The sequence below is a fragment of the Clinocottus analis genome, unplaced genomic scaffold (assembly GCF_023055335.1).
Source record: "Clinocottus analis isolate CAN_PGR_092001 unplaced genomic scaffold, fCliAna1.0.p SCAF_1, whole genome shotgun sequence".
In the NCBI taxonomy this organism is placed as follows: Eukaryota; Metazoa; Chordata; class Actinopteri; order Perciformes; family Cottidae; genus Clinocottus; species Clinocottus analis.
Genome location: NW_027175820.1, coordinates 22,213,678 through 22,226,350, shown reverse-complemented (window position 1 = coordinate 22,226,350; position 12,673 = coordinate 22,213,678). Strand labels below are relative to the sequence as shown.

The 12,673-nt window shown below is 43.6% G+C and overlaps 1 protein-coding gene across 3 annotated transcripts in view; it reads right to left on the bottom strand.

Annotated features, from left to right (window-relative positions):
* znf609b (zinc finger protein 609b) overlaps window positions 1-12,673 on the bottom strand; it is a 70,781-nt gene that overhangs the window by 9,818 nt on the left and 48,290 nt on the right. For all 3 annotated transcript variants that reach the window (XM_068571264.1, XM_068571281.1, XM_068571272.1), the window contains exon 4: window positions 1,746-1,833. In XM_068571264.1, coding sequence (XP_068427365.1) covers window positions 1,746-1,833 — 88 coding nt within the window. The remainder of the gene's footprint in view (window positions 1-1,745; window positions 1,834-12,673) is intronic.

Here is a 12,673-nt window from a genome sequence, read left to right as displayed (position 1 = left end):
GATCAAACACCCACATTGTCTATGGTGCAACCAATTGTTAATTTGTAATGTTGAGTATGTCTGTGTGTAATCAAGATCTGACAAGTGATCATTTGTTGAATACACATCACTGTTCAAGACACTACTTCTCTGTTTGACCTTTCTAAAGTTTGTTATATGTTGACTGGGAGTCTCCCATTATTTACTGCACTGGTATGTCAAATGACATGCTAGAATTACACATCGCCTCTTCAGAAATTAAGAAAATAAATCATATTAGTAATACCAATGATGACAATACTCTGGGGTTTAAGTTTTTCTGAATCCAGAACCCATAATAAACAATGGCAATGATTGCAAAATTTGTGTGCCATTGTTCTGTCCCTGTCTTCTCATAACATACCAATCGGATATTGTGTGCGCTGTAAGTGAGTAAGCACTTTGAACAAAGCCACATGACAACTCAAGTCATGTAAACATAATTTGAAAAGACGGCAGTCAACATTCTAGCTGCTTTGTAATCAAAGCTACGAGCCACTCAAATACTTAGAATAGCAGTGTGGCCTTATCTTTTCATAACAGTAATTATCTTTCTGCACAGCAGTGAAGGTTAGGAATCTGTGTCAAAGAGAGACACCGGGCTGGTATGACTCACAGCTTTCTCTACAAGTCTCTCCAAACAATTCCAACCCCAGCAGGGGATGTAAAGACATCCATAGTTTGGCAGTGGTAGAGGAATTTAGACTCATTACAAGCCCAAGTTTATATTCAGTCTGCTGAAAGCTTTCTGAATTATTCATGGTGTGTCCCTAATGTAGTCGTACTGCAAACTGTAAGACTATCTTGGTCCAAATACAGCCTAGCAAACCTCACTTACTATGCAAACCTCACTTACAGAACATTATTGTGATATACTGTGATACATTAGTGTGATGCAGACTCTCCTTGTTTTCCATTAGCCATGCTTTAATCTAGATTTTTTTCTTATTTTTTTCTATTGCACTTAACCATGCATTTCAAATATAGATTTATATTTACATTTAGATTCAGTGCAGCTGCCCTAAATCAAAGCAAGTGCTTTGGCAATGTATTTCACACAACCTGTGTATTTTGCATAACAAAGGCAAATACCCAGAAATTACAAACACCTTAAGCTACTGCCCACATAACACTGATCTAAGAAATCACAGCCTTGGTGATAGAGAATGTTATACAGTGTTGAGAAAAAGCCATTAGTCCAATAATTGGATTCTGCAATCTGGCTTGTTAGAGTAGCTTTCTATTTCCACTACTTCCTCCTGGGACACGAGCCGATTGCCAATGACTCCCGTTTCCCCACACTCCAGATAGAGGCTAACATGTACTTGAAAGGTCCAGCTGCACACAAGCAAGTTTGTGCATTAGGCTGTATATCCTTGAGCTGATGGTACTACAGCAGATTCATATCACACAGAATATGAAAAGGTTAAGAGACCAAGTGCAGCTTGGATGGAGAGACTGCATCAATGATTCATGGAGAAACTGACTTTTTTTTCCTTCCTCTACCTTGACATTTACAACTACCATGTGTGACAGTAAATTCTTTGTAAAGTGCAAAGACCTCGCAAAACCGGTGAGTGTAGCTTTAGCTCAAACAACACCTCTCACAGGCGACGCACCATTAATAGAACAAGTGCAGATTAGATGAAACGTAAAAAATAAATATTGCCATCTCTCCCCTGCTTTCTTCAGTCGAAATAAGAACCAAACGGGAGAATGCTCTTTACCTGGGGGGGGCCCAGTCATGCCGTGTGCAGTCCAACAGGGTGCCCACATATGTCTTGTTTCTCCAAGTAACATTGACCACCAGCATGCCTATGAGACGAGGAAACAAAGAGGGCATTAATTTGTGTTAACGATGACAATATGAAGAAGAAAAAACATGAACACAAAAAAAGAATGTTTCACAGCGAGTAAAAAGTGCATTGTGGCTGCTGCATCGACAAGTTGATCTTTGCTAAAGGGTGTCACATGCAAGACAGTTAGACAAGTCAAAGATCCCTTTTTAATCTTCTTCACACAGTAAAGCCGCAGGGGCAAGACTGACTGATATCTTCTAAATGACTTTGAACAGACTCGACTGCAGTCAGTCCTTTATAACCTGGATAAGATACTGGTGGAAGGTCTCACTAAGAATGATCACACCGAGGTTACCAGGGAATATTCGCTCAACACCCTTTCCATTTAAATAAGCCGTCTCACGGTGCAGGAGATTTCCCTGAAGAAGAATTATTTGGAGGCAAATATTTTATTTTTTGCAGTCCTCTATCTCATTTTGCAGCTCCCAATTTTACTACCTTGGGGAGAATATGAATCGACTACTACGGCTTTTGGAAAAAACAAACAAGCTCCTGGGTTAAACCAATTCAACGTGAATGGTTCAGTTTGACAGACTGTAACTGAGTGTGCAAGAGAAGCTCCTTGACTTCCCCGGTATTGCTGCAATCTGTCACACTTAGACGCTTCTGTGTTGCCGTTTGGCTAGTGTGAATTTGGTAGCGGTCGGCGTGAGCTACACTATCCGACCTGCGCTCGAGTGACATGCCTGACCTCGCATTTAAAATCTAAAATTGGTTCCAAGAGATCACACGACTCTCTATGTATCTCTATGTATTTCTCCTTAAGAAACCTAATACTTTTCATCAGCTTCTCATTCAAATGTCACAATTGTGCACATTAGTACAAAATCAAATACGTAAAAACCCTGCACTTTTTGTTTTTACACCTCTGACGGCAGTAAATACAATTGATGTTAATGGCAAACAATAAAATCAGAGCACAGAGTGGGGCAGCAGTGTAGAAGCAGATGAATGGTAATTTACAGCTTTTGCACGCAAATTTCAAAACTAAATTACCAACCAAACAGCTTCAGAGGATTAGGCGCAACGACCGTGCACAAAAACAGTCTGAATTTATTGCCCATTGCCTCCCCCACCATCCCCCTCCTCACTCCCCCGGTGGTGACCTCCGCTTGCCACTTCAGCACTGCAGAGAAACTGGAGGCTGCAGCGAGCTAACTTATCTAATGGCACAGGAATGCTGGCTGGCAGCTTCCGTCCCTCCGAGCATTTTATTAGCTCAGGAAACCTCTCTTGCTCACCCCGTTTTCCCTCTCTCCTTCACCCTCACCCTCATTTCCTCTTTTTCAATGGTATAGCTGTCCGCGGCTGACAATCTTTCCCCCTCCTACACACAAGTCACAGTTCAGAGCTCATTTTTCTCTGGCATAAAGCGGCGAGTGCATAAGGCGATATATATTTACAGGAACCTGCTGACACTTGGCCACACGTCTCTTCCTTCACTTTATGGCCCTAAAACATGAGCGCCGGGTCAAGGCGGGATCCAACTGCAAATGTCGTTGAGTATAAGTTCTCGAGCTCAGCTTTCTGTCAAATTAAAAGAACACAGGCCTTTTCTAAAACGCCTTCAACAGCCCGCCCCCCCACCCCCAACGCTCTCCAAACACTCCAACACAAAATGGCTCTGGCAGCTGGTTGTGGCAGGATGTAAATCAAGGCAGGGCAGATGAATGAGTAGTCTTTCATGATGCACAGGATATAGTCCTCCCTGCTTTCTCTGGCTTGGGGGTTTACCATGAGTTCTTAAAGGTCTTTAATGATTTTAAATTAGCATCAGACTGTCTCCTCTCTTGAGTAGCTGTGACAACGAATGAGAACGAATGGAATTTGTTTTTCTGTTGCCAGTACTACAAGTAAAAATAAAACAGTTCAAACAGTTAAATGCCCTTATTCGCTTTCCTAAAGAACGAAAACATTTTAACCACCCTGTTTTTTTTCTCTCCCACCTTTGGAGAGAGACAGGCTTTTTTTTGTTATCCCCTCACAGATTTACTCACGCCTAGTGAAGCTGAATGAGTTGTATCTCAAAAACCATCTTCAAGCCACTGCAAAGGTTTTCTTTTACATGAACTAAGGTCTGACCTTTGGTTCAGATTTCAAGGACTTTCACAATCTTGTGTTAAAGAAATCCCCTGGTGTATTTGGCTGCTTGATACGGATCACTTTCCCGTTGGAACATGAATCTCTGTATCGGGTTCTCTGAAGGAAGTTCCCTGTATTTTCCTTAACTACAACTCATTTTAGGGGTTTGTCTTCATGTGCATGGACTGTATGTAAAGAGTGGACATCGTCTATCTGACGTCCCCCGCTGGTTTGTGAACGGCTGTTTTAAAGTCTCGAGTTTGGCATTTTGGCCGTGGCTATCTTGGCTTTTTTCAACTAGAAGTGACACAAGACGGTGTCGTTAATTATAACAGATAATAAGGCATTTTTTGGCAACCAAACGGTTACTTTTAACTGTCATTAACTGAAAACAACATCTGTGAAAGCTTTTAAGTTGTAAGACAATAAAAAGATTAGTCGCCCCGTTGGCTTCACTTCACCGACTCAGAGGTTGTTCTTGCCGCCGCATCATTGGCAAAAAAAACAATCATTAAGCACCCTTTAACTATTAAACTATTGTTTGAACAAACTATTTCGACAAAGACTCCTCCTAGAGTTGGCCGCCCAGCCAAACTGAGTGATCGGGGGAGAAGGGCTTTAGTCTTGGAGGTGGCCAGGAACCCGATGGTCACTCTGACAGAGCTCCAGCGTTGCTCTATGAAGAGAGGAGAACCTTCCAGAAGGACAACCATCTCTGCAGCCCTCCACCAAGCAGGCCTGTTTGGTAGAGTGGCCAGACGGAAGTCACTCCTTGGTAAAAAGCACCTGACGGTCTCTCAGACCATGAGAAACAAACTTCTCTGGTCTGATGAAACAAAAATTGAATGCCAAGCATCATGTCTGGAGGAAATCAGGCACTGCTCATCACCTGACCAATACCACCCCTACAGTGAAGCATGGTGGTGGCAGCATCATGCTGTGGGGATGTTTTTCAGCGGGAGGAACTGGGAGACTAGTCAGGACTGAGGGAAAGATGAATGCAGCAATGCACAGCGACATCCTTAAAGAAAAATTGCTCCAGAGCGCTCTGGACTTCAGACTGGGGCGACGGTTCATCTTCCAACAGGACAACGACGCAAAGCACACGGCCAAGACAACAAAGGAGTGGCTTCGGGACAACTCTGTGAATGTCCTTGAGTGGCCCAGCAAGAGCCACGACTTGAACCCGATTGAAAATCTCTGGAGAGATCTGAAAATGGCTGTGCCCCGACGCTCCCAATTAAACCTGATGGAACTTGAGAGGTTCTGCAAAGAAGAAAGGGAGAAACTGCCCAGAAATAGGTTTGCCAAGCTCGTAGCATCATACTTAAGAAGACTTGAGGCTGTATTTTTTCTGCCAAAGTTGCTTCAACAAAGTATTGACTGTGAATTCTTATGTACACGTTATATTTTCATTTATTTTTAATAGATTTGCAAAAATTTCACCAAAACCTTTTCCACTTTGTCATTATGGGGTGTTGTGTGTAGAATGTTGAGGAACAAAAACAATTTAATCCATTTTGGTATAAGGCTGTAACATAAAATGTGGAAAAAGTGAAGCTCTGTGAATACTTTCCGGATGCACTGTATGCTACAAAAAAAGACGATAACTCAATTTCAACTTCGTAAATGTGTTTACTTCAAACTGGAAATTTCTTTTGTAGAATCTGTCCATGCGTTTGTTTTTCCCTTTTCTAAAAGTGGCATCCTTCTGGCTACTCTCCCATGTTGAGTCCAAGGAGCTTTGTAATCGGTCAGAGTGGTCCTGGCTTCTAGGTCACCTCAGATCTCTGCAATACTTTCTGTGAATGCTAATAAAAAGGAGTTCCTTGAACGTTAAGCATCTGAAGGACTGTCAAAGAAACGGCAACACATCTCAACTCAAATGAGAATGGACCGAAAAGAAAACAACAAGAAATGCTTTCCGACTCAAAATCTTGCCGCACTTCATGTTTAATTAAGTTGTGTTTTACGGTGACAAGCTAACTGCATGTTGTTAAAGGCTTTCAGAGTGTGTACACTGTTTAGCTTACTGAAACTAAAAACGTCACACTGAGTTATCGTTTCATATTCCTCGTCTCAGGGATCAGTTAAAAGGGTTTTCACTGCTCGCGTTCACGTCCACATTACTTAACTCTAGAATAATCAGGTTGTGTTTATTTCAAATAGTAGAAATACATTTTTTATTTCACTGTTGCAATACTGTCATTTCTACTTGACTTTTAATGGTATCTGTTCTGGAGATAAATATTTCGGAGCAAAGTGAAGTGGAGTATAACCATCACTTCCACCGTGCGCACAAATGTAGTAGTTTTGTTATCAAAACAATCTTTTTAATAATTCACAAACGTTTAATCATTAAATTCTTGATTCCGACTTATCTCACAATAATTAATATGTTGATTGAATCCATCGGTTGGAAAAGGAAACACAAGGGAGTGGTTAAAAAACGGGACGCTTTCAGGCGAGGAACCCTGTTCAAAATAATTAATAACGGCACTAGTTTACTGAAAACAGTTCACATAACTAACAACACATTGTATTTAACGAACTACTAAAGAATGTCTCTTTGACTGGAGGTTGTGAAATCATAGAGTTCCTTGGCAATTTAATAAAAATGTGCTCAAGGGTATGCAACAAAGATTAGGTCTCAATACTAAAAACTGAAAGCCATTTAAATTTATCTGCTCACTTTCATCCGAGGAATAATTTCCAAGCTGTTGGGACAAAGATGTCAACGGCAAGTCTGTCTAAACATAGAAAAGCCCTCGACAAAGCAACCCAAACAAATTTCCCTGTGGCAGAAAGCAAATTACACAAGGAACCGAAATGACTTTCCATGAATGATCATTTGTTTACATGCGGGGAAGTTACATATCCATGTTTGTCCCTCTTTTACTTGCTGCGTTTTTGCTTCTGGGGAAGAAACGACTCATTTGGAGCGAACCCAGCTCCCCCTCCCCTACCTACCCACCCTCCCTTTTGTGTCAGCCTTATTAGGGTCACTCATGACAGCTGAGTGAAGCCCACATTACTGCGAGGAATTGGCCTGTAATTTCACCACTCATTTCCTTTCAATGCCGTCGAACAACAAATGGCAGCACTGAACTCCGCCGCGCACTTGTATGGGATTACTTGAACAAGAGGGCAATGTTAGGGGACAAATTAAGTCAGGAGTAGGTTTGTCTGCCGCATGGGTGACTGCCCCCCTCTGGCCCCAACCCCCTCCCTCCTTAACACATTTTATTAGGTTGCAATGGGGCCAGAATATCGGGCCCTCTGCTGCCGATGGCCACGGGTTCACTGGCTGACCTCTGCTCTGCTCCGACTCGACAGGAATCCAGTGGGGTTAATGGCATTTTCACTGACTGACTTTGTCAAAAACGCCTTTGTTATCTTTTAAAAATGGGAGCCCACTTCTGTGTAATGATTGGGAGTGACATTATACGACTGTTCTCGGGAACATCAAATTAAAAAAGACGTCTTTAAATGTGCCTGATTAAAACAAGTAAAGTCTTGAGTGAACAATTGTGTGAACAATTACCAGCACTTGGAATTATCACATCTTCTACACAGTTAGTAATTATTGACAGATTATTTTTTCTTCTTTTTCTTTGTATGCTCCTAGAAAAACAGCTCTTTTCTTATCCTCATTTTCTCTGCACTAAACGCACAACCACTCAAATCAAAGTTACTTGTCGACAGGAAAGTGAGAACAATGAGGGGGGGAAAAAAAGTGTCAGTATTTGTTACGGAGAGAAGATAAAAGATAGCCGGGTGCTGCCACGAGCAATAACTATAACGTCGATAAATGAAGCGTTTGAGCGTTCAACTGTCTGAGCATGTTTCCAACGGTCCATTTTAAGATTGCCGCTGCACGCGCGGTACATAAAATGAAGCCGAGCTTGTCCGGTTACGTCAGAGTCAGAATACAAAGTCCTAAAACTGACCTTATCTTAAAATCCTAAGCAGAGAGAAACGTAGCGTGATTTACAAGAGTCACTTTGAGCGCAGGAGATGCCGACACCGTGAAATGTGGAAGGTTTAGCGTGTGTGTGTGTGTGTGTATAACAGTGTGGAAATAAACGGCTGATCGGCTGACGTAAATAAGATTAAGATGAATGAAATCGCCGGCTATTTTTTATTTTTGATTAAATTACCGTATCAAGTCATTTTTCCAGGTGGAGATGCACATAGCTTTGCTAATTCCAGCTTCCTTCAAAGTCGCCAAATGATTTGCTGCATTTGGACTCGTTGGACTAAAACACATCTTTTGGTCGCCAGCAGCTAGTTTTTTTTTTTTTTTCGATGAACATGCTGTTGCTATAGCAACCACAGCTGGCAGGCTCCCGCGGCAGTGTATCTGTAGGTGACGGCATTTATCATGGTACTCCATCTTTGTCTGCTTTGTAATCCCCATCATCAATTAGGTTCTTCTTTTTTTTGTTGTTGCTTTCAGTAAAAGAAAGGCCAACTGTTGCCTTCGCCCTTTATTGGGAGCGCGTTTAGTCCTCCTGCTGACATGGACTGTGGTTATCTGGATCGTGGTCCATGCCTACGACTCAATATATGAATAATTTCTGTCATATTTATCGAATGTGCTGTAACTGTTATGTTGTTCATTCTGGTCACATGACATCTATTGCTTCTGTCCACCCGGGGAGGGAGATCCTGCTCTGTTGCTCTTCTGAAGGTTTCTTCCTATTTTCCGTGTGAAAGGGTTTTTTTTTCTTCAATTTTTTGGGGGGGGTCGGGGGGGAGGTAGTTCTTCCAGATCCGATGCGAGGTCTCAGGACAGGGATGTCTATGTGTGCAGATTGTAAAGCCCTCCGAAGCAAATTTGTAATTTTGGGGCGATGCAAAATGAACTGAATTGGATTCAGCTGGCTACACGCATAGTGAAGGCAGGGAAGGTGAAATTGTGATTGCGGGTTTTCAACAATTTTCCGACAAATGGTTATTCCATTAATCTAAAAAAAACAAAGTAAATAAGTGGCAGATGAATAGATAATATATTATATATGTTCTTAGCTGTACCATACTACACCTTTTAAAGTATTCCAAAGAAAAATGAAATATTGATAAACAAGAAATAAGAAAAAAAAGCCCAGATCTTGGTAAGTTTAGGTTTTCCACCGACGGTAAGGTTGACGCTTATATTTTTGAATTATATTGCGCTCATGCGAGCCCTATCTGTAAAGTCCAGGCTACATTCTGGTTCACGAGAGGTAAAAGTGCAAAGTCACTCTCACTGACAAGAATAACAGCCTGTGAGAAGGTCAATTCTCTCAAACCACTGAGAGGCAGAGGAAGGGAGCATTAGTATGCCGTCCACATCGCCGCAGCATTATCAGCCCCATGCAGCAATTCTCCCTCCACCAAAAAAGAGAAATCAGTACATGTTTACGCTTAACTCGGGGAGTGGACCACAAAACAGCAGCCATGCATGGAACATCTCCACCAATTTTACATGCATTCATTACTGTAAAAAAAAAGAAAAAAAAGAAGAAAAAAAAAGCCGTTTCCTCAAATGCCATCTGGGTAAAGATATAATCCCCTTTTGTCAAAACAAACCCCGTGGTGTTTTTCCTTATAGGAGATGGTGCTCAGATTAAGAGACGGGTCTGCCAAAGGCGCATTACTCAAGCTCTCGTTGACGTGTATATAGCAAACATGATATCTTATGACAACCACTGGCAAAGGCTACAGTTCCTCGAGGCATATGATTTACGTTTCAAGACCATTTGAGTGCTTGAAGAAATGCAGTTGCCGGGCCAACATGAAGAGGAACCAAGTCCCTCTGAAAAGAGATTTGGGTTCACAGAGCCGCCATCTTTGTAACACCACCCGGGGACTAAACTTGGGACTAACAAGACAAGTCTCCTCCCTCAAAGAATGAGAGTCATCTATATCTTGCGTGCCTCGCCGAGTATTTCAAGCACATATTTAGGAACACTTTTACAGCATGGGAGTGTTCCTTCCCCCCCACCTGGAAATTGGCCACTTCCACTCTTGCATGGTGAAGTGAACGCTGATGCGGGTAAAGATGTCTGGGTCGGAAAGTAAACATGGCTGAGCAACTGGCAGAAAAAAAATGTCTACAGTGTGGGACACAGAAAAAGGGAGGCGTATCACTTTTGTTCCTTTCTTCTCAATATGTCCGCCGCCGCTCACAGAACTTTGTTACTCACTCCGTCTTCTTCTCGCTCATTGGCCCGGGCAGAGGGCGACAGGCTTGCCGGGAATGCTCCCTCTTATTTCAAGGACGGCTTCTATAGCGCGTTCACACAGAGCAGCCACCGCTCGCCTTTGTAAAAACATTTCAATGAGGCCACTGACAGGTGGTCTTCAAAAGAGCAAGGAGGCATAGCTGGCAAGTGAGCTACAGAGCCAAGTGCTCTTTTCATACAATATTCCCTTTCTCAACTCCCCTGACAGGGTTGAAGAAATATAGCATTAAAAAAGAATCACATCTCTCAAATGTTTGTACAGGGATATCCGTTTCAGACTGACCTCTGTTCTAATCAGAGGCCAAACCGCTTTTTTCCAAAGCCAACGCTTGCAATGTTGCAATGATGTAATGCATAAATAATCCAACAGACAAACATTTATGACAAACAGCCTGTTTTATTTTTCTATTAGGGAGCTTAGGAAGCCGTGGAAGCTGCTTGGGGAGTAGCCTGCTGTGTACTGGAGGGTCGGGCGTTGGGGGTGGGGTGAGCTTACTGGCATGGAGCTGCAGTGTGAGGCCAAAGGGGCCCCCTCTGTGTTCCCTCTGCCCTGGAGCAGGAGCCAAGGCATTCTGGGATGCGTTTCAAGAGCAATAAACTTCCCCAGCATTTTAGAGATGACATTTGGAGGTATCAGCATGCTAAGCCTGGGAGGGGTTGGCCAATCGCTCTGCCGACACGACCCTGGGAGCTGCCACTGCCTCGTCTGTGCGGAAGGGGATTTGTGTCAATGCCGGGGCCTTAAAATACCACGTCCCCCCTCCCCCCTTCCTCCCGTCTACGCTTCACTCGTCCCCAGACTGACTTGAATGACACAGATTCACTTTCCTTCGCCTCATATTATCCATTTATTCCTCTAACACAGGACGAAACACATCAACTTGAAAGTTTTGTGATTAATACTTCAGCAGTCCTCATACAGTCTATCTATTATCCAGATTACGCTAATAAAAGGGTGGGGGCGGGGGTGAGGCTGTCACGTCTGTGCTCAAATTACACAGGATGAAGAAAAAAAATGGATTCCGCCTCATCAGACAAGAGTCTTGTCGGCTCTGACCAAAAGGTGCGGCGGCTCCTGTGATTGCATTTTGTTAGGCGTCGCCTGCTTCCTCCTCATCCGTTTCTTTCTCTGGCAGTCGGTGAGCCGGGGTGAGGCACAGACAATTACTGGGAGCCTGTTGTTCATTTACTCCCACAAGGCCGAGAGGCGGAGGTGATGAAGCAGCTGTTGGTTGGCATGCTAAATGAAACGAGCGCACACACACAGTGCATGCCTAAACAGCTCTGTATGAGACTTGTCATGCAGAGAAGTGGGGGGACCGCTCAACCTCGCTGCTAATCAGGATGCCTCTGCCGTTTCTTTGCGGCCCCTGTGTTTGTTGCTCTTCCCCGGTACTCTGCCTGAATTTGCTTGATTCCCTCATTTGGTTCTCATTTGCCGAGTTGCACCACAATAAGAGACGTCTGCTTTCATGGGTCTCTTCGGAAGAAAAACAGCAGCATGGCAGTGCAGTTTGAAGTCAGCAGCATCTGGTCCTCTTTCGTTTAAAAAACTGGCCCGTGGGCTGCTGGGGGGACTCGTGCCGTCAGAACGACGTAGAATGAACACACATCTTTGTGTTGTACTGTGCAAAATGTAATACGATGACAGCTTGATGACAGCTACAACTGACAATTACATATATGTTAAGGATTCAGGAACAGCACACAATTCAGCTACAACTGATTTATGTGAAAAATGAAGCTGAAGCTGATTTTGTCAGCAAGGAAAAAGCTGCAGTGTCTTCAAACAAAGAGCCACGTCGTGCATCTCGACACGACAAACGCATACCAGACAACTGAGGGACACTTGATAGTTCCAGGTCTCAAATATATCCCTTCATCACATGTTTTCTACCCCGACTGTTATGACCCGATAGTTTTTTTTTTGTATGCGATAAAATTTTTTAAAAAAAACTTCAAAGAGAGGGGAGTGGGTTAGCTTCTGGAAACCCTACTCGTCTCAACAGCTCTGATGGCCGTAACAACCTGTGCACTACACCTGCAGAGTGCCTACCCTTCCCCCCCCTTACCTCCCCACCATTCCACTTTAAAACCACTCAAAAGCTCCCACCAGCCTCCACCCCACTGAGCCGGATAGAGTAGAATCAGAAGAAAACACAGCCCCATCAGGCCAAACCACTACCTCTTTCAGCCAAAATAGCAGCTTTGAAAGAGTGAGTGCAGGCAAAGGACAGACTTGGACGCGGAAAGGGAAGGGGGCAGGGCGAGGGGGGAGGGTCAATCACTCTGTGGGAGGCAGAGAATGAGGGAGCACAAACATAGTACTGGTGTTGGCTCTTGGCCATGTTTGTGTCACCAACAGAAGTAGCCTTGTCTGTCTCCCCCCCCACTCCTCCCTCCCTCCCTCCCCCCATCCCAGGCCCCCTGCCTTGCACTCGTTCTTTCCCAGTTTGCTTAGAAACAGAGTCAAGGGGTGACTGG